The following is a 21,945-nucleotide window of genomic DNA, read 5'->3' as shown; positions in this document are numbered from 1 at the left end:
ATTAATTTAACATGGACTTTTATTAAATTAATTATGCTCCCATTGTTTAACTAAAATTTATGACCCTCTCATATAAATTTATGGAGTCCATACTTGACTCACAGTGGGCTGGGATCCCATATGTTATATTAAAACCTTGAGTGTACTCAACAAACTTTAATAAAACATTTGAGTAGATACTATTATCAAATGTATCTCCATACAATTCCTAGATCGTTAAGCTGACAACTCTTAGTTTTTACACATCTTATGTATTAGCTTAACATGGTTCTAAAATTTATCTCATTGAGTGTACTCAACAAAAGATAAATTTTAGTTAAGTCAAACCCGCCATTCAGAAATATCCGATATTTCATAGTGTCAAACATATCTCTAATAGACCAACCTTAAGTGTACTCAACAAGTTGAGACGATTTGAGACTCTGATTTTTCACTATAATGATGGAAGACGATTATAAATGTGACTTAATATTTTATTGAGGGTTTTGCATTTAAAAGTATCATCGTAACATCATATATGTTCTATTACACATCTACCATGCCAATAAACACATATATATAATATAATGTAATAATGTAGATGATTGTAGACTTTACTATCTAGTCTTTCCGAGCCATGAGGAAGACTAGTTGGTCAATTTCTAGGGGGTATCGCATTGATCAGTATCAATGTACCATCTTCATGGTTTCCTCCTCTTCGTGTGTTTTTAATTAGTCTAACTGCAACTTGTATCATATACTAGTTGACATGCAGGTCTAGATGAAATTGGACTCACATGCCCAAAATAACACTAACAATAACGGAGTTGCAAGTCCAAAATGAATAAGAGCTCCCAGGCTCATAAAATGACAAGAATAAAATTAACCATTCAACACATCCACATGGTCGAATCCATAATCATCCACTAATAATACATTCATCACATAAATGTATGTCTATATAATATCTAATATTATATGCAAACATGTTTCAAGTTTCTTACAATTAAGATCGTCTAAACTCTTTTAGACAAATGGATCGGAACAATTAAATAATTAATCAATCATATTAATCAATTAATTTAATTAGCGGATATATTTAATTAAAATCAAATTTTAATTAAATACCGAATTAGAGTCTAACTCCAATTCCACAATAATAGGGCGGGACTATTTAATTAAAATCAAATTTTAGTTAAATATCAAATTAGAGTCCAACTCTAGATTCAAAATTTAATGTGGTTGAATTTAATTAAAATCAAATTTTAATTAAATAACAAGATTAGAGTCCAACTCTAATTCCAAGATTTTAGGGTGAATTTATTTAATTAAAATCAAATTTTAATTAAACAACGTATTAGAGTCCAACTCTAATTTTTTAAGAAAAAATTTTAGGGCAAGACAATTTAATTAAAATCAAATTTTAATTAAATGTCAAATTAGAATCCAATTCTAACTTCAAGAATATAATCGGGTGAATAATTAAAATTAAATTTTAATTAAGTATTAAATTAGAGTCTAATTCTAATTTAATTTGAATTAACATTTTAATTTAGAATAGAACTCCTAAATAAAATAAAATTCAATTTGGGGCCAAAGTCCAATATTTAAGTTAAAATCCAATTTTAAAGAAAATATAAAAGGTCGTCAACTTTAAATAAAAATTTTAATTCGGGTCAAAATGTCAAACCCATTTAAAATATGATTTTAAAACCATTTTAAAATTCAAAATCAAAACAATTTTGAAATCGTATTTCAACCCAAACTTGAATTTATACTCAAGACCTCTAAAATAAAAAAAAATTGCAAAGAAGTCCTTTCATTTAATAATTGCAATCAGACCCCGAAATGGAATTGTAGGAAGGGGTTCCTCAATATCAAATATTGCAAAAACTACCCTTACTTAAAGAATTTACAAACTGACCCCAACAGGGATATTACAAACGCGGGCCTACAATTTCATAAATTACGTCAGAGGCCCCCGCCTTCATCACCTCAAAACTGCTTGAATCCGATTGAAGAAAAACCATAGAGAAATCACCCTTTCTTCTCTCCTTGTGGCACTAGTTTTATTTTAGGGGTGGTGTCGCCACCCCTTGGCTCCACTGGCGACTTCCTACAGCAGTGCAAATGTAGCCGCGGCAGCATGGCAGCACCGCCTTTTTTTTAATTAATCTATTTATTTTCCAATTCAAAATATTTTCTAATCAAAATCTGATTTTGAATATGAAAAATTATGTTCTCAATTGCTAAAACAAGAAAAATAATTAATTTTTAATTTTTCCAACATGCAAAACAATTTCTAACAAATACAAAGGAGGCTCTGATACCACTGTTGGGAATCTACTTAACATGCGCAACGAAAAGTTAAAATAAATTTCGATTCCCACCAAAAATTATCTTTGTGTTTAGATAGAAACTGTGATAAAGATTGTACATTTTTCGAGATCTGCAAACTCCTTTGCTTTTCCCTTGTTCCAGCAGCTTTGATCCGCCACCCACAGTTGTCCAATTGTCCAGCCTCCAATAGTGATCCACACAGAGAACAAGATTGTAGTATAAGGGTTTTTCTTATGCTAGCAAGAACAATGAAAAATTCTCTACAATTTTGAAAATTCTAATCATATTTATATAAGCCGAACGGGTTTAGCCTGACGCGGTCCAACATGTAATTAACCCATTTAATTAAATCCTGTCCGTGAATTAATTAATCCAATTAATCAATTCAAGCCTATAAATAAGCAACCTAATTAATTAATTAATCCAACGCTAGTTAAATTAATTAATTGACAAATCATAATCTTCTAGTTATCCTTTTATGTGCGATCCATCAGATTCCCGATCATGATATTTAACGACGTGAAATATTATTTTGATCTAATCAAAATTGATAAATTAAAACACCCTTTTAATTTATCACCAATCACTCGCCGTCTCAAATTGACATCTAGCAATGTGTCAGGGCAATACATATGACGAAAAATATCACGTGGTATGACAAAATCAAACTCGTTTGTTTACCGTGAAACTATAATCCCTTTGTTAATATGATCCGATCAATTACGAGATATGGAAGTGTATCAATTTCGATTATCAATCATATCTTTCACTCCACTATTAAGTCAATATAAGTCGAAAATTTCTTTTCGACTTATGAGTACACATTGACCAAGGGTTTCTTCAGGGCACGCTCAAATTGGTTGACAAAATGCTTCAATTATGTCTTTGAATCCACATACCCGTTGAAGAACGTATTCATATATTCACTTCTCTATATAGTTGACATCTGGAAAGTAGTTTTCAAAAAAACTGGAACATAACACCCTCGGCTCTCATATAATCCCGACAAGCAATCATTTTCATGCAAGCCATACGCAGCAATCACTGCTGTCCAACCATCTTCGAATTCTTGACTGGACTGTGTATCATTCACTAATCTGTGTATAGTCCCAAATATCAAACCCTTATCGACATTACATGATATCCAAACTTCTCAAACAGCTTCCTCAAAATATGCCGTAAGCACCATTTATGCTTCTTATTTGGGAAAACAATCTGAATTGCATTTTGCATTGCCCTTCCCTAATCTATAATTATTCCATGTGAAGTTTCACCGTGCATGCACTGAAACCATGTCCTGAACAACGATAGAAAAGAATCTATGTCTTCATCCGATACCAAACCACAACCAAGCAGAGTTGATTGTTTATGATGATTGACGCCAGCAACCGTGGTAAAAGGCATTTCGTACTTATTAGCGAGATACGCCTATTAAAATTAACCACATTGCCAAACTCCTTGTACGCCTGTCTACACCGATAATCTATCCAAAATATATTTCTAAGCCAAGACTCATCGTCCAAATCCATACTAATAAAGGACCAATTCCACTATCGAACGTTAGAGATTAACCACTAACACTCAGATAGTTATCCATGTGGAATCTCTCGACGAGTCTCCAATGTTTTGTTCTATAACAAAACATCCACGTGTTCATTTAAGTGTCACCACACTTTAACTTGTGAGATCAGCTACTTACTTCACAAGTAAGAAATGCCACACGTGATGGTCTATCCATAATAACGATATCCGTATCTTGTTATTACTTACGACCCCGAATGATTTGAGATTCAATTATATGTAATTTGTATCTCACAATCACAACTCCTTGTGATTAACAAATTATAAAGATCTGAATCTACGGATTCTATTATTTAATTTAATTGTTAATTAAATAATAGATCTATCATTAAATTGCATTAATTATACATATTACGAATATTTATAATTTATGTTCAATAATTAAATAATAGATCTATCATTAAATTGCATTAATTATACATATTACGAATATTTATAATTTATGTTCAAGGTTGATTGGACTTAAGGCATAACACTTACAAAAATTGCCGCATCTAAGAGCTTAAACTGTTGAATGAAACTTCTTTATATACATTTGGAGACGCAGTACTACTTAAAAGGCTCAATTTCACTATAACAAGGATCAATTTGCTGATATCATTATAATCTCTGGTGTTGCAGGATATCACAGGTAATTAATTTGTTGCGTTTTACTATGTTGCTTGACATTTACTTATGTTAAGGTTCTTACATTAAACTCTATATTCATGTTGGATTTTGAACTCTTGCAGCTAATCCTCATGCCTATACTAACTCCTCTTGTGGAAGAAGAGAAGTTGCTTTCAATAGTACTCTTTTTCAACTTTGTTCATGTAAGAAACTTAAAACTTAGTATTTGATGTCGAATACTAGATTCTGCAAATCTTGATACGAAGTTTAATGATGAAAAGATCTTTGAGCACACTAATTGATTTCCGTGACTAATCTTGGTCATTGAATGCAGATAATTCTTTACGGCATTGCATGGACACCTTGGGTACTCTCTCCTGTATTCTCAGTTGAAATTTTATGTACATAAGCTCTTTGTTATTAATTTTCTTGATTAATTAAAAATTTGTAGGTTCCATATGCTGCCGCCATGATCTCTCTTGTGGTTATTTTTGCAATGCCATGTGTAAGTTCACTCAAAATATGAACCCTAACAAGGTTCAAAGATTATATTTTGTTCTGAATATAGCATGTGCAGTTGAGCATTGCGTCTAAACAAATTGGACCCAGTGAGCAGTTGATCTTTCTCGAAGAATTTTATTAGCTTATATCATTTGACATATGAATTAAATTGAAAAGATTCTTACAGTGGACTTTAAATCAAGTCACGATGTCTTCTTGTTTTCAGGGAAAGGCTCAAGGGTATGTTACTGGTATATGTTCCTTTGACAACATTATCTCTCCACTTGCTTTTAGCCCTTTAGCAGGTGGGTAAAAACTGAAAGTGTCCAAATTTAATCTAATCTGGATAAAATTAATCAAATTATAATCGAAGTCCCTTTCTCTTCAGCTTTGTTTTTGTCAAATAATGAACCCTTCCATTTCCCTGGATTCAGTATTATGTGCTCTGGCCTCGCTGCAGTAAGTAGAATTCTTTCCATCTCTTCATAAATTTATATCTAGAGGTACGATTTGTACCCTCGACCGGACATGATTAGATATCGCCGAAGAAAAGAAGCATGTTAACAAATTAATTATGATTAATTCTGTTTCTTTTGTAGATGATAGCCTTCATTCAGAGCATCCCGATAAGGGCTAATCCACCTTTTACAACTTGTGCCGTGGAAAATTCAGACACCCTTGAGCCTTAAATTGAGGGAAAGATGTGTTCGAGCCTAGGATAAAGGCATAGTTAGGTATAACAGACGTTTTGTGTAATATAATTGTAAGATATAAGATTGATTAAAGAGTTTGATCCTCAATTTTCTAGCAAGAGTTTAAACTATGCCGGACAAGCAATGATTTAAACTTATTCGTAATACAATTTCATTAACTCAGATAAAGAAATACAAAAATGATAATATCAAACCATTGATAACTTAGAAAATAAGTACATATTAGTTAACAGTTACTTTGCCTTCCATGCCACCAGTCTTGTGAGGTGTACAGTAGAAACTGTATGTTCCTTTCTCAGTCAATGTCACTGAGAAAGTCTCCCCTGGTGCATTCAGAAGCTCAGTTACGTCCATGGAAATCTTAGACACGTCCACTCCGGCCGGTACTTCATCCTCATCAAACACCACGTTGTGGGGGTAGGCAGTGTTGTTCTTGAAAACAATTTTCTCCCCCGGAGTCACGGAGAAATCTCCAGGAACAAAAACTAGTTCACCAAGATCACTACCAAGCAACACCTCAATGGCCATTGCATTGCTGGCCAGCATTGCACTGGCAGCCGTGGCGGCAACCACCACACCAACATCCTTCAAGGAGGCCTTCACGGCGAGCTTAGGGACAGCGGCGGCGGTGGGAATCTTGGCGGTTGAGGTGGCCTTTGAGGCTGAACCACCAGCCTTGAGGCCAGTGAATAATGGAATAGAGACAGTAGCAGAATTAACAGTGGCCATTTCTGTTTGCAACTGGCTTATCTGTGACAGCAAATCAAGACGATAAAGATCGGTGATGGGGTTTTATTATGTGATAGAGGTGGACGTGTGTGGTGTGTGTTTATGGCGGGACTGGCAATCAGATAATGCGTGCGTGGACGGTAAAATGGGATTATCTGCTGGAAATACTCTCATTGGTCGATCAGGATTCTATCCTCTGATGTGGAATTGGATTTTCTGAATTTTATGGAGTGAGGCGGATGATGGCAATGAATTAGGATAGCTTTTGAAGACCTCAATAATCTGACCAATAAGCCCCTGACATTATTTTCAATCTCTATTTTTACTTTTGACCACACGTTCTCCTAAAATTTACTATTTAAAAAACTATTTTCCCAACTAATAATGGTCAAACATGGGTCAAATAAATATCTTAATTTTTGAATTTTATATTTTATTTATGAGGATTAAATGTAATACATGCACATATTCATGTGACTTTGATACTAAATACATAAAAAAAGAGATTTTTTTATTATATCAAATAGTGACTTGAGTTTTTATTTTGAAAGGTTAATTTATTAGAAGTGATACATCAAACCCTTTTGCCCTTGTTTGAGTCACATAAAAATGTATTTTTGAACAGTATATTGATGAAAAATGTGTGGTTAAAAAATAAAAAAAAATTTTGAATTTACATATAATATTATTTTATTGAAAAATATTTGTTGAAATAATGTCAAATTACAGTTAAAAAATGTATTTTTTTTTTTTTTTTTTTAAGGATATGGGTCAAACAGGACCTTTATGTCTAATATAAAGGACTTGTGCTGTGCTTCCCAGAAATACCCATGACCCAAAAAGCCCCTAAAAAAAAAAAAAAAAAAAATAATGAGAGAGGAGGCAAGAAGTGGTGCAAGAATTATAACAAATTCAGTCCTTGTGAAAAATTGATAAAAATTGTGAAATCCATAAAATATATTATTAAAAATAATTTAATAAAAAGGAAATTTTGGAAAATAAAATCTAGACTAAATATTAATAAGCAAGAGGAGAAGTGACTGCACAATGGGAAATAATGGGAGAAATTTAAAATCCATATTAGCTGCTTTTCAGCATATTGGTAACACCATTTAAAGGCATATATAAGCTTCTAGTGTCGTACAATGAATACAAGACGTACTAAGATTGTAGTACACTTATTTGTGCAAAGATATTCATAAGAGTTCTTTAAAATTATTATCAGGAAAATTATATTATATTTAATAAAATAATGACACAACGTACTACAATTGTAGTACACTTATTTTGTACAAAGATATTCAGAGCATTCCAAGAGAGGCACTTTAGACCAAAAATGCCTTTTATTTTCGAAAATAATCAATTCTTGAGATTATGTTTTAAAAAACTCTTTAAATTAACATTTTAATTAGAGAGTGAGTTCGACCTTTCAAATTTGGAGAGTCAAAAGCACTCTCTATAATTAAATACATTTAAAATATTATAATTTTCAATCAAAGAAAATAATTTAATAATTTAGAGAAAAATTGATGAAAATATTAAAGATTAGGAAAAATAATAAATATATTTTAAGAATAATAAAATTAAAGGTTAAATATAAAGAGTACATTGGAGTAGGTAAAGTTTTTACTCTTTAAATTTATAAATGCCCTCTAAATTGTAGAATATACTATTTAAAAATATAAAGTTTCTTGAAAATGTTCTTATAGAAATTCTTCGAAGTTATTGTCAGCAAAATTATATTACATTTAGTAAAACTAGTAGTAAGCACTAGTATTGCACTTCTTATGTATCAGTGAATGATAAAAATTAATTAACTGAAAGATAAGTCATTGAATTTTCGTGTTTTTTTTTTTTTTAGTCATCAAAATCCCAATTAATATACTAATTCAACATTTAGCACATTTGTTACCTCATTAGTAACAACCTAGTAGATGAATTATAATGTAAATCATGAAAATTAATAAGAGCTTTGTTAATAAAAATAAAAATTGCTTTGTTAATGAAAAATAAAAACTCAATAGATGAATTATAATGTAAATTATGAAAACTAAAAAATTGCTCAGTTGATGGAAAATAAAAAGTGTAAGAACAAAATACTTAATTGAATGATAACTCACTAAATTTTCGTTGATTTTTTTTCTTAATTAATTGAATGTTAATTTCACTTCTTATATTAATTCTAACCCAAATGGTAAATATCAATTAAATATTTCTACACTTATATCAATTCTAAATCAAATGTTAAATATTAATTAGATTGTAACAATGGCTTTGTTGGTGAAAAATAAAAAATTGTAAAGAAAAAAAAAATCTATTGAATGCTAGTCATTGAATTTCCGTGTATACTTTTTTTTTCTTTTTATTTCATTGAATGTCCTCATTAATATATTAATGCAACCTTTAAAATATTTGTAACCTCAATTAAATAATAACTTAATGGCTAAATTATAATGTAAAGCATGAAAATTAAAGATTGCTCTGTTGATGAAAAATAAAAACTCATTGCATGAATTATAATATAAATCGTGAAGATTAATAAGGATTTTGTTAATGACAAATAAAAATTGATTTATTGGTGGAAAATAAAAATTGTAAGAACAAAACGGTCAATTGAATGGAATATTACTAATTTTTTTTCAGTTTTTTTTTTTTTTTTGAATGTTAGTTTCAATTCTTATATTAATTCCAATCCAAAATGATAAATATCAATTAAATATTTTCACTCCTTATATTATATTAATTCTAAACCAAATGATAAATACTAATTAAATTAGTATTCCAATTATGAGGGTATAGTAAGCATATAATTAAATATGTAGGGGTAAATTTAGTATTTAAAAGTTTTTCCACCATCCCCACTTTTAATATATTATTAATATAATATAGTATATTGTAGATAATGTATGTTGATATGTCACTAACACGATCCTAGCTTTCTTGTTTTAAATATGTCGTTATTTACATCAAGTGCTATGAGCAATAATTATAAACTCACAATTTCAAGGAAAACCCTGCTTGGTCAAGCTCAAGGCCAGGCCAAAAACAGGGGGTCGCTTCATATATTAAGACACTAACACGCTCCTAGCTTTCTTGTTTTAATTATGTCATCATCTACATCAAGTGCTATGAGCAACAATTATAAACTCACAATTTCAAGGAAACCCCTGTTTGGTCAGGCTGAAAGCCACATCAAGTGCTATGAGCAACAATTATAAACTCTCAATTTCAAGGAAAACCATGTTTGGCCAAGCTCAAGGCCAGGCCAAAAAATAGGGGACCGCTTGATATGTTAAGATACTAACACGCTCCTAGCTTTCTTGTTTTAAATATGTCATCATCGACATGGAGTGCTATGAGCAACAATTATAAACTCACAATTTCAAAGAAAACCCTATTTGGCTAGGCTCAAGGCTAGGCCAAAAAACAGGGGGCCAACGTGGCGACCCCCTGTCGGCGAGGTGCCTGTACCCTAACAAGCAAGACGCCAATAGGGGCTGAATGTTTTTTAGCTTGACTTTGAGCTTGGCCAAAAAGCAGAGCTTTAACTTCAATAAACAAAATGCTCTAAATAATTAATCGATATTAAAAATAATATTGTTATATAAATTTCGATAGTATTCTTACTTTTTCAATCCTTAACTTGAGGGAGATTGACGAATAATATAATAGTCCTATGCTTCTTTGTACAAATAAAGGTGAACCATGATCTATAAACGTTTGTATTTAGAGTACCTCCTCAACACTGGAGTAATCCGATCTTTCTCGACCGAAAGGACAAGGGAGTTCTAGACCTACGAACCTTTTATTACTTGAACTTGTCATTCACCTACTCAAACAGACGAAGCCACCATGAATAGACCTATGAACCGTCTCAAGGCTCAAAGGAGCTGGAATTTTCCCTGGTGGAAGTTTGTAACAGGTGGAGTAGCCCTTATCACCATGCTCCTAATGGACGCTGTCATCTACAAACAAAAATAGAACTCATGCATATATATAATTAAATTTTAGGACTTACCATTGACGATATTCAGTCATGTCTAGTCGAACATATAAAATATGCCTTGTGATTTTAAAGTTAAGAAAGAGGCCAGTATTTCTACTTAATGCATAAAGCGGGGCTCACATAATAACGAATCCAGGATTAGAAACCCAAGTTTTATTTCCTTGATAAGCTTGTTCTCTTCTCCTCGTGTAAATCCAGAGGTACGGCAAGGCATCATATCCCCTCACTAGTGTACTTAACACTTTATTTTATCTAGATGCGAGAACTAATTGATTAAAATTCTAAACCTTTGTGCAACTTTATCTCCCATCAAATATTCTGCTTATTCCTGATACCCAAGTTCGAATACCCATGGATTCGTTGTTTGCTTATTGACTTTTTTTGAACAATGAAATCCATAACATAAATGTGGTTAAGTGCTAAAAAATTCGTATATTGTTTCTGTCGAGAGAAAGGGGAGTATTCATTATACAGGATGGAGAATCGATAGTCCTTGCTATGCCAGGAATAGGAAATCCTTAAAAAACCGGAATGCAAGTTAAAGTGTGGAGTCAGCCTTAAAAGTTTCTACCTAGACCAAGATAGAATTATACAAAAAAAAAACAAGAAATCCTTACAACATTCCAGTCGAGCCCAAAAGGTTGTAAAGGAAGGAAGCAAATGGAAAGACCCAAAAAGCAAAACCACATTGTAAAACTTAGGTTACGGAGCACAAGCTTTGAAGTTCCTAAGGAAGGCCTCACACGAAGCCACTCAAGGCAAAAAAAAAAAATTTGAACATCGATGCTGCCAGTATAAGCCCCGTTAATGAGCTATAAGCACTCCCAAACATGCTCTACATACTACGACATTTTATTGGACTGCTTACTGCAGATTTGCTATAGTTACAGAAGCAATGATCGATACCTTCTGGAAAGGATCCATGACAAAACTAACGTAACTTAACGAGAAAATAGTACAAGAGGACCCCAACCTTCACATGCATTAGCATTTTAACACTTTGGGTTCCAACCAATAGTTAGAAACAAACTCATTTTCTGTAGCACTTGCCTCCTCACTAACATATTGCGCCCAAAAAACCGTTAAAAAGTCACAGCATCTTGTATATGAATTGTGATGTGTTAAAAGAGAAACTTATTCTGCCCCTCCAAACAATCCATCCCTGTGCAGCATAACCCCCCCCCCCCCCCAACACCACACCCCTTCCTGCCATCCCCTGTCCGTTATCTCACTTTGTCCCCAGTCTAGCAAAAATAAGACTTGTGTCTTCATTCTCACACTTCATACCCTGCTTCTGGGTAATACGATGCCAGTGCAAATAAGCTATTGAATACGGCGAAAGGGGAAGGGAATTGATCGAAGTACAGTGCTGCTAGTTTTCTGGCCCAAGAAAAAACTTCCCAGGTTCTTCGGAGAAACAAGGATGTGCATAACAACTGAAATTAATTCATTTAATCACTTCAATTTTAAACAGATTCTCACCTAGCTTCTTTTTTCATGAGTCAGCAGATTCTAGTATCAGAACCTGGCAATGTCCTTGCTCAAAACATAAGATACTATTATACTTGGCAGGTTTATCTAACAGAAGTGCCATCAATTATGTAATCAATCACCAACACAAATGCAGAAATTGAAAACCATAACTGACCATATAGATTCCAGCCACCAAAATAACCAAGCAATGAAACAACATATACTTGAGTTTCATGTCTTGCGTTGAGGGCATCTAGTCATTCAGACCACCGTTAACGGGAAGGCCTCACAAAAGCCAACAGAATTGATTTCGATCAACTTGAAAAGGTAGGATCTTAACATTTTCTCTGACAAACCTTTTTTGCATAAAAAAGAACTGAGAATAAACCATGACACCTCCATTTTATAACTCCCTTATAAATTAGCAAAACCTCTTGCAAATCGATTTTCTTCCTTTCTCATTGAAATTGTATAAACTAATAAACTAATTTCATTCTTTCCAGTTTTTATCTACAAATGACCTTCACTTTAGCATATACAAAGTATCAATCCATTTTCATTGGTGCACTATCCCTTCAATCAATCACAAAACGCATCTTCAAAGAGGAATCCAAAAAGAAAAGTAAAACGAATTACGTCGGGAAATTTCTACACTTTTAGCCATTGCAATATCAATAACTTAAAGAAGATTTTAACTAGCATAATCACAAGAATATACCTTTAAGCAAACTATTATACAGCAATTAAATTACAGTTGACCAGAAAATTATGTTTTGCCACATTTTTAACAATTTTAAAGACAGAAAAATATGAATTTTATATTTTCTACATTAAACAATTAAAATAATTAAATCAAAAACCAAAAATAAATAAATAAATAATCTCAACATTATCTTCTTTACCAACCCCCACAACCCACCCCCACCCCAAACACATAAATCGAAATTACTCGGCCACCATCGACGGCACTGCAAACTGAAAACCGCCAACGCCCTACATCCACTTCTCACCTACATCTTAAAACACATTCTTATTTCTTAATCCCAGTCCTAAACCCAAAACCCAAATCAAGTCCTTGTTTGAGCCTCATTCTTCTAAAAATTCATTTTTTCAAAACTCATTTTCAACCACACATTTTTCAATAAAATAATATTACATGCAAATCTAACTTTTTCTTAATTTTTAACCATACATTTTTCATCAATCTACTATTCCAAAATACATTCTTTCTCTAAAGTGGGGGTCAAACAAGGGATAAAATCAAACCTTCCAACGCCACCCAACCAGTGCCACCATCTCTGAAAAAGATCAATTCAACCACGGGAGGAGTTTGAGGTTCTCAACCACATACCAACAATGTCCATTCTCCACACCTGAATAATTGGAGAAGGGATAATTTTGGACAACACGGTCATGGGGATGGGCCACATTATAACAATCATGAAGGCAAGCACAATCAAGATCGTAGAGATGATCGTCTTCCCCATCAATATATTCGTCCTCCCATAGGGTTTTTGCCGCCCCCAACACCCCTGGCAACGCAATGCTCATCACACATCTACCCATGAGGGCTTTTGTAGACTCTGTCAAAGCTTTTGATGCTCATACTATCTCTAAAGATTCCATTGCATCTGATTACGTTTAAATATGATTTAGGCTTGCCTCACAATTACTTATTGACATTACTGCCAAAATTTCCGGAGTATTTTCAAATTTTTGATATGGGTTTTTGGGATTCAAGTGGTAATGTAGTGCTTGATTTGGAATTGGTTTATTGGCGGAAAGACTTGTTTGTTTCAGCTATGGAAAAGAGAGTAAAGAGCGAGGATGAAAATGAAAGACTTGCGGAAGAGTCGACAGTTTGCAATGGCGCCGATTGTACGTTGATTGACGGTGACTAAGTCATTTTGGTTACGGTTTTTAGGGTGGTTTGAAGGCGGGTGTGGGGGTTGGGAAAAGAAGTTAACTGTGGAGATCTTTTATTTATATTTTTTTGGTTTTTTATTTAATTATTGTAATTGTTTAATGGTAAATATAAAATAACTATTTTGCCCTCTTTGAAGCTCTTAAAGATGTGGTTCAACTAATGAGAAAATGGATGATTTCCATTTAAATGTTCTTCTATCGCATACAATTGAAAGGTTTGAAACCACGGATGCAACAAATGAAAAGTTAGGTAAATGTTGCAAAAGTTTGAAAGGTCCAAGGCCGTGGTTGCAATTATAATATTAATATTGCTATAATTCTCTATACAAATCTCGTCAGAAAAAAAATAAAAAAAATAAAAAAAAAAACTCGACACTTCCATTTTATATAGACCTTTAAAGTTAGTAAAACCTCTCGCAAATCGAGTTTCTTCCAGGGTAAGGCTTACGTTTGATTGAAAGTTAAAGATTGATCCATCTTATTATTCTTCTTAACTAGGGCGGGTTAAGATTTGAAGTTCTATTTTAAAAGGTCATCCTAGTGTAGAGGAGTTAGTTATAGTTTAAATAATTAATCAAGATGAGATTTATCCCTTAAATGCCCTTGAAAGATGGTGGCTTGTTTGAGCATATCAATCTTAAAATTCGATGTTCACTGAAACGGTCGAATTGTTCGTTTGAGAAGAGTTTTGGTATCCTCTTGTGTCTTATCTTATAAGAGCAAACTATTAAGTGGAGTAACCTTAGTCTTTATATTTTAATTGGGTAATTGGCTTGGATCGTCTGTGGGCTGTGGCTGTGCACGTTTTGTACTTTTGGGCCTTTGGAAAACAGAATTTTTGGTTATGGTTTGGATAATTTATTCTTGGACACCAAGTTGGGCCAGTCACTGCGGATTGGATAGAGAATGGGCTCGATCGGGTTCAATGGACCCGCAAAGGGCCCGGGCTGACTTTGTGTCAGAACGTCAGAACCAAATTTTAAAATTCCAAAAATTAATCAAAACTTTTAAAATGACAATTTACGACTCCGCTGGGGATCGAACCCAGAATCTCTGGTTCCGTAGACCAGCGCCTTATCCATTGGGCCACGGAGTCCTTGGCTACAATCAGTTTTACATATACATTTTAAGAATGTTATATCGTAAAAAAAAAACCCCTTTCACATTAGCCCCCGTTTGACCCCTATTCTCATTTTCATTCTCTCTCTCTCTCTTATTTTCAACTACACAATCTTTCATAAAATAATATTACACGTAAATAAAAAAAAATTCATTTTTTTTAACCACACATTATTTATAAAAACGCGATTCCTACTATTAAAATTTGACAAGAATGGGAATCAAACGGGGGTTTAATTTCATCAATCCTTGTAAGGTTTAAAGTGTGTTTGAATCATATTGTTTTTAAATAATTTATTTTGAAATAATAGATTGATGGAGATTGTATGATTAAAAAAGAAAATTTGCGTTAATATTATTTTAATGAAAAATATGTGGTTAAAAAGAAAAGAGAAAAAAATGAATTTTATGAAAAATGTGAATCAAACATGTTTGGGATATGTTTATAATTTGTTCACTCTATATTGCAATATAAAAAGAGAAAGCTATCACAATTTTGAAAATAATATTATTAAAAATATAAAAAAAATAATTCAAAATTATGAATTTTTGAATTATCTAAACTCCCCCCGCCCCCCCAAAAAAAAAGATAAAAATAAAAATCTGATATAAGGATTTAAAAAATAAAAAAAATCACTTATTTGTCTAAAGTTAAAGTTAAAAATATTGGTTGGTCTAAATTTTTTATTTATTACTTATGGGAAAAAATCATAAATACCCTAATAATATATATCAATTCATTTTGTACTATTAAATATTTTCATTTACCGATATTACTGCAAAACTCTTTTAGAATCCCAAAAATACTATTTGGGAAATTTACCATCTTAGATTTGTAACCGAAATTCTTCAATGATGAAAAAGGAGGAGACATTAAATCCTTGAGCTAAATAAATGGAGATTCAAAATTCATACTTCGAATTAATTACTACAATACAATTAACAAATCAGTTGAATTTACTCATAGTCAACGATGGTGGGAGATTTGCTGCATTAATATCTTCATCATTTGCGTCATCGAAATGCTGATTCATTGGAATTATCTTCCAGAATTTTCAATTCACAATGATTTCAAGTAATTGTAACAATTTCTTATTTAACTTCTGGAATGAAACTTTATATAATCCATTTGTATTCCAGTTTGTGAAATCCTTTCTTTTTCTTGGTCTTTTAAAATTGGAAGTGATTTCTATCCAGTAGAATAATTTTTATTGTCTTTTCACCAATTGCTGTAATTCTACTCATATGGGCTATATGAAATTTAACTGATATATGAATGTGAATTCTTTAAAGTCTAGATTCCTACTTTGTAGCACCTAGAACTGTGTGATGAATTTATTGCACAACTCATTTATTGTGAAATGCGATGTAGGTATAATATGGCATTGTATGAGAGTCAGGATATCAGTGATAGTTAGAGTGGAAATGGAAGATAGGAAATCAATCTCCACGGCAAGAAAATGCCTTGACAAAGTATCAATTGAAGAACGAGGATAGTGTAAGTGTTATGCCCTAAATCCAATCGATTTAGGTTGTAAACGCTTTTAATATGTTTAATACATTTAATTTTGGCAAGATCAATTATTTATTTAAATTAGTTTTGTGATAAATAATATTAATAATAGAATCTGAGGATCCAAGTTAAGTAATTTGTTAATCACAAGGAGTTGTGATTGTGAGATACAAATTACGTATGATTGGATCTTGAATAAACCGTTGTTGTAAGTAATAACGAGATACGGATATCGTTAATACAGTTAGACCATCACGTGTGGCATTTCTTACTTGTGAAGTAAATAGCTGATCTCATGAGCTAAAGTTCATTCAAGATTACTGTAGGAAATACACATCCAAATGATTGTCTATTTTAGTTGTATAAACTTTTTTTTTTTTTTTCACAAGGCGTGTTCACATTTTTATAATTTGAATCCAATCTAGATTTCGTTGGATTTTTCATAGATGTTCTTCTTGTACTTCTACTCACCATGAATCAAGGAATGAAGAACATATGTTTTGCCTGGCATAAGTTCAATTTATACTGCACAAGACAATTCAGATTTTTTGCTTTCTTGTTGCTTTGTCAATGGGAACGAAATAGATTTTAGTAACGGTACAAGTAAGCTTCAGTCTTACGTTTTCTATGTTACAGCAAAAGTAACTGTTGCATGCCCTCTTTTTTCATCTATGATGAATTTGAAATTATAATTTATCATCCACTACAAAGTAAAGATAGCAACTTGCAAAATATCCAATATTACGTCTGATATCTCTCATCAAAAAGTGGTTTTCATTTTAACTTCATCTAATATTGCATAACATTTTCATCTTAATGAACTGCTATGAGAACCTGCTTAATTACCACCATGTGTATCCACCTTTAATATTGCGTTCCACCATTCCCAGTAGCATATCCTCTTAACAATTCAATTTAAATATGTATACAAATGTATTGAAATATACATGTTTCCTCCTAATTTAAAACATGAGATTAATAACATAAACTAATCAAAATGAATGAAAACAAAAGTAAGTAAAAATGAGATTAATGATCCAATGAGTTGTTCAAGTAATACACAAACATCCATTTCATGTGTAAATGCACAAAATGATTTTGTTTGGGCACTCAACAGCCCATCTGCCACAAGTTTGACGAAAACATGTGGACATGTCTTCTAGGCTTTCATGGACTTCCACGCATTCCTTACACTCTTTGGAACTAGATCAAAATTAGTTTCTTATTGATTGTTGCACTTTTGGTTGCTATACTTGTATAGTTGAAAAGCCAAGATGTCATCGTGATATTTAGAGCGAAGTTTTCTGACATTTCGTGAATCGAACTCCGCATACTCTATCAAAAAATATCACAATTTGTGGTTGAAATAATAACAAAAATATGTAATGTCAACTTGTATCTCTGATTGCATTGATATTGAAAGATTAAACTGCAAATTGAATTGGATGAAGAGCTAAAAAAATTGAATCATTTGAATAGAGAAACCATATAGCATAATAGTTTGGAGTAGAAATGATGGAATGTGACTTGATTGTACAACATCACGGTCATTGAATGCATAACATGTTCAATGAACATTGCGTGGTATGATACATCATATTTGGAGACGAAATCTCATAATAAGTAGCACTACAGTAACCTACAGTGAAATTGGAGGCGAACAATAAGAAGAGCATCATGCGCTTAAGGTAATATAGTTCAATCTAAAACCAATTGATTGTCGATGTGTATACATAAATTTCTATATAAAATAGATTGAAATTTAAGAAAGCAATAGTGCCAAATAAATTATTTGAATAATCATACATCTAGCTACCAAAAGAGCCACCTGATTGCTTTTTGATTTGAATATTTCTCCAGTTTAGCTCTGTTTTCTTCATCCCCTAAAACTCCCCAATTCCAACCCACCCACCCCCATTCCCAACACTCCACCGCCACCTTCCCCACCACCAATGCTTGCTCCAATTCTACTGCCAATACCAACTCCCATGCTTCCTCTACCAATTTCTTTGACTCATCATCGCCACTCACCTCCATTACTGCCACCCATTCCTCCTATGAGCAACACCTCAATCATCAATTGGTTTACCAATCCCAAAATCAACTATGTACGAAATGGTTGGACAATTGTGTTGAAATCAAATATAAAGCCCATTTTTATACAAATAGTCTGATAGTACATTGGTGATGAACAAGTTGGAGTAGAATCACCCCAACACAAGTCTAAAAACCCTAAGCCGTTTATCCCCTTTGTTAAAGATAATACTAAAATTATGATTTCTTCTTAATTGAAGACTGAAATTCTTCAACAACAAAAAAAAAAGGGGGAAGAGTACTATTTCCTTTTTCGGTGGAGTAATTATAGCCACACACCTGGAATATAGAAGAGTGAGGTGATTTTGAAGTTATCATTTTTACTGCATAAAATGTAGTATTTTTGGTTTAAAAAATATAATATAGTAAAATATGAATATTTTATAAAAACAATGTATTGGATGTAAATTCCACATTACTTATTTAATTGAGCCCATCTGAATGAGAAGGTTTTTGTAAAGCCCAATTAGAACACGCCTATATCCCATGACTGCTTGTCTTATGAACGGATTCGTACAGTGGCTAGGGTTTCTTCCTACGCTAAAAATTGGGGGAGGCAAAAAGGGTGGCATATGCCCCTTGACGCCGGTTTCTCTTGCATTGCAGTGATTTCTACTCAACTTCTTCATCAACATAATTGGAAGGTAGTATCGGAATTTTTTTCCTTGTAAAATCGCACTGATTGTTGTGAATGATTCAATTTCAACGCAACTCCTTATAATTAATTTTTTTTCCAAAATTGTTGTTTCTTGATGGTAATCTTCCTCTAGTAACAGTGATTTTATCGACAACATTTGTCTTGAATTTTTGATGCGGTGTTTATGGTTTTCTTCTTGCCATAAAAACTTTCCGCCCCTCAACTGTAATAGGTGAAATACTTAAGATCAAAATCCATTGGGGGCAGTTGCTCCCCACTAGACCCCAGGTGGCTTCGGCCCTGTTGCCTGACTGTAGATGCAGTCACTTGATGAATAAAAATATTTTTGTCGAAATTAGTGGTGTATTTTTAGTGTACCCTTTTTTCTTTTATCGATTTGTCACTTCGTCTTATATTTGTTTTTTAAAACTCTTATATTATTTTGTGGGGGAAAAGATTTATTGTGCTTTATAAAGACACTAGATAATTATTAGATAGATGGTATTGGGTTCCAATTATAATCTGAAGTTATAGTATTATAATTTGTAAAATGTAAGTACTTTTCTTTTATTTCTACTCACTGTGGAGGTGCTGAAATTTGCAGGAACAGGGAGATTTTTTAACACGAAGGTGCGATGAGGTTGGAGAAATGCTGGTTCTGTTCTTCAACTGTGTATCCTGGGCACGGGATCCAGTTTGTTCGGAATGATGCAAAGGTAAGAGTTATTTACTAGTTCTCATGCTTCTGCCGTTTAAATTAAAATTTTTTTTTTGACCAAACAATGGATCATCCTAACTAAAATTTGTCTTGGAACTCACAAATTTATTTAATGATTTGTTAAATAAAAGATTTTGAACTTTTATAAATTAGAATGGTTGGAGCCACAACCTAATAAATGCCTATGGTTTGTTATTCTTTACATAGGAGCAAACTGCAATTATACAGCAAGAGCATTTCAGTGATGTTTAGTTAGTTACATGTATATAAGAATAAATTATTCTACTACACTCTTCCTCCGTTATCTGGGGCTTGTGAATGTCTAAAATGTAATATTAATCTTTGGTAAATTTAATCCAATTTGATTGGAAAAAGTTTCACGGCACTTGTATTTAAGGATTTTTTTTCATGTCGTATTAGAATTATGCTATTAACAATTTGAATGCACGATGTATCGTATCGTAGTAGGGCTGCTGATAAGAGCTTTTGTTGAATTTTCTGAAATTTGTTCCAAGTGGATCTAAGTTGGTCACATCTTGTCGGGGTATAATTTGAAAAGTAATAATAGGCCTGTTGGTCTGATTTTTTCTTATTTTTTATGGGAAGAATGATTTGAGCAGGTTTCTTGTATGGAAATTTGTAGCTGAGTTTTTGCAGAAAGGATGACTATGATAGTGATGTAGAATAACTCAGTAAACATAATAAGAAGAGAAGAGAGAAGAGAGAAGAGAGGAGAAGAAGAAGGCAGAGGCGGGGAGAGAGGAGAAACGGCTGAAGCCAACTCTTTATTTCATCAAATTCATCATCTCAAATAACAATGTAAGATAGGTTTAAATACTGGAAAAATAATGCAAACCTAGGGCCAAGCCCAATACAAAAGTCCATAAAATTAAAATAACCTAAGTTCCAACTAAAATAATTAAAATTGCTAAAATTAATTAAAATTGGATGTCCTCATCAATTCTCCCGGGGTGGGAGAGAAAACTCGACCCTGTCGAGTGGCTATATCACCATAGGCATCTGTCAATCTCCCAACCATAAGCTGAGTGGCTGGGCAAGCTTCTTCCTGCGTCTGTAGAAATGCGTCAGTGGCGGTCTGAACCTGGTGTCCTCACCAACTCCCCTCGGGTGAACGGGAGGCGATCTGGGCCAAGGAAGATCCTGCTGACTCCGATAAAGCTCTAGCAAATCTGGATCCAAATGCTGTAGTGTCTCCCTGGAGATCCATGCACAATCAGAATCTGGTCGACCAACCCAACGAACAAGGAAGCGCTGAACCTCTCCATCATTAGTGAACACAGTTTCTTCATCTAAAATAGCATCAATTTTATCTGTGTGTGCTGTGAGAGGTGGTAGTGGGTTAGTGGGGGCCAAAGAATTAGGATCAAGGTCCACAAAAGGAGGTAACAGGGGATCATCTGAGGGAATGAAATGGCCTTTATAAGCTACAAGGTCTTCAACATTGAAAGTATGATGGTAACCAATGTGGGATGGAATGTCGACAATATATGCATTTGGACCAATTTGCTTTAAAATTTTAAAAGGACCGGCACTACGAGCTTGCAATTTGGAGGCGGGTCCATGTAGACGCCGCTCTGGCCGAATGCGAACCATAACGTAATCCCCAACATTAAACTCAATGTGCCGTTTATGTAAATCAGCGTGTAGTTTATAATTTGCATTACTAGCTTCAAGTTGTTTATTGATCTCAATGTGCAAATCACGAAGGTGTTGTGCAAATGCTTCGGCTGATACTGACACTCTAGCCTGTGGGGACATAGGGATGAGATCTAATGGTTTCCTAGGCTTGTATCCGTGAACGGCTTCAAATGGACTCATACCTAATGAACGATTTACGGAGCTATTATACGCGATTTGAGCGACAGGAAGGATTAAATCCCAATTTCGAAGGTTCTCTCGGACCAGACAACGTAATAAGTTACCAAGACTCCGATTAACAACTTCGGTCTGACCGTCAGTTTGAGGGTGGTAGGCTGTAGAAAATTT

General features: G+C 33.2%; 2 protein-coding genes, 1 non-coding gene and 1 pseudogene across 3 annotated transcripts in view; 2 read left to right on the top strand and 2 right to left on the bottom strand.

Moving 5' to 3' along the window:
- The window catches only part of LOC111379148, an 11,342-nt pseudogene extending 5,433 nt beyond the window's left edge, over positions 1–5,909 (top strand).
- On the bottom strand, positions 5,848–6,880 carry LOC111379155 (plastocyanin-like). The gene has a single exon (XM_023002490.1). The coding sequence runs from the start codon at positions 6,450–6,452 to the stop codon at positions 5,946–5,948; it is 507 nt and encodes a 168-aa protein (XP_022858258.1). The 5' UTR covers positions 6,453–6,880; the 3' UTR covers positions 5,848–5,945.
- Positions 6,881–14,880: 8,000 nt separating this feature from the next.
- On the bottom strand, positions 14,881–14,953 carry TRNAR-ACG. The gene has a single exon. It is a non-coding gene; the product is annotated as a tRNA-Arg (tRNA).
- A 4,116-nt stretch (positions 14,954–19,069) lies between these two features.
- The window catches only part of LOC111379154 (probable ribosome biogenesis protein RLP24), a 9,301-nt gene continuing 6,425 nt past the window's right edge, over positions 19,070–21,945 (top strand). Inside the window, exons 1-2 of the mRNA XM_023002489.1 lie at positions 19,070–19,227; positions 19,825–19,936. Of these exons, the coding sequence (XP_022858257.1) occupies positions 19,856–19,936 (81 nt within the window). The 5' untranslated portion in view covers positions 19,070–19,227; positions 19,825–19,855. The remainder of the gene's footprint in view (positions 19,228–19,824; positions 19,937–21,945) is intronic.

This window comes from Olea europaea, unplaced genomic scaffold, assembly GCF_002742605.1.
Source record: "Olea europaea var. sylvestris unplaced genomic scaffold, O_europaea_v1 scaffold1937, whole genome shotgun sequence".
NCBI classification, from domain to species: Eukaryota; Viridiplantae; Streptophyta; class Magnoliopsida; order Lamiales; family Oleaceae; genus Olea; species Olea europaea.
This window is presented reverse-complemented; position numbering and strand designations above follow the sequence as displayed.

Coding starts and splice junctions, on each gene's coding strand:
- LOC111379155 (XM_023002490.1), bottom strand. CDS start 6,452: ATGGCCACTGTTAATTCTGCTACTGTCTCTATTCCATTATTCACTGGC.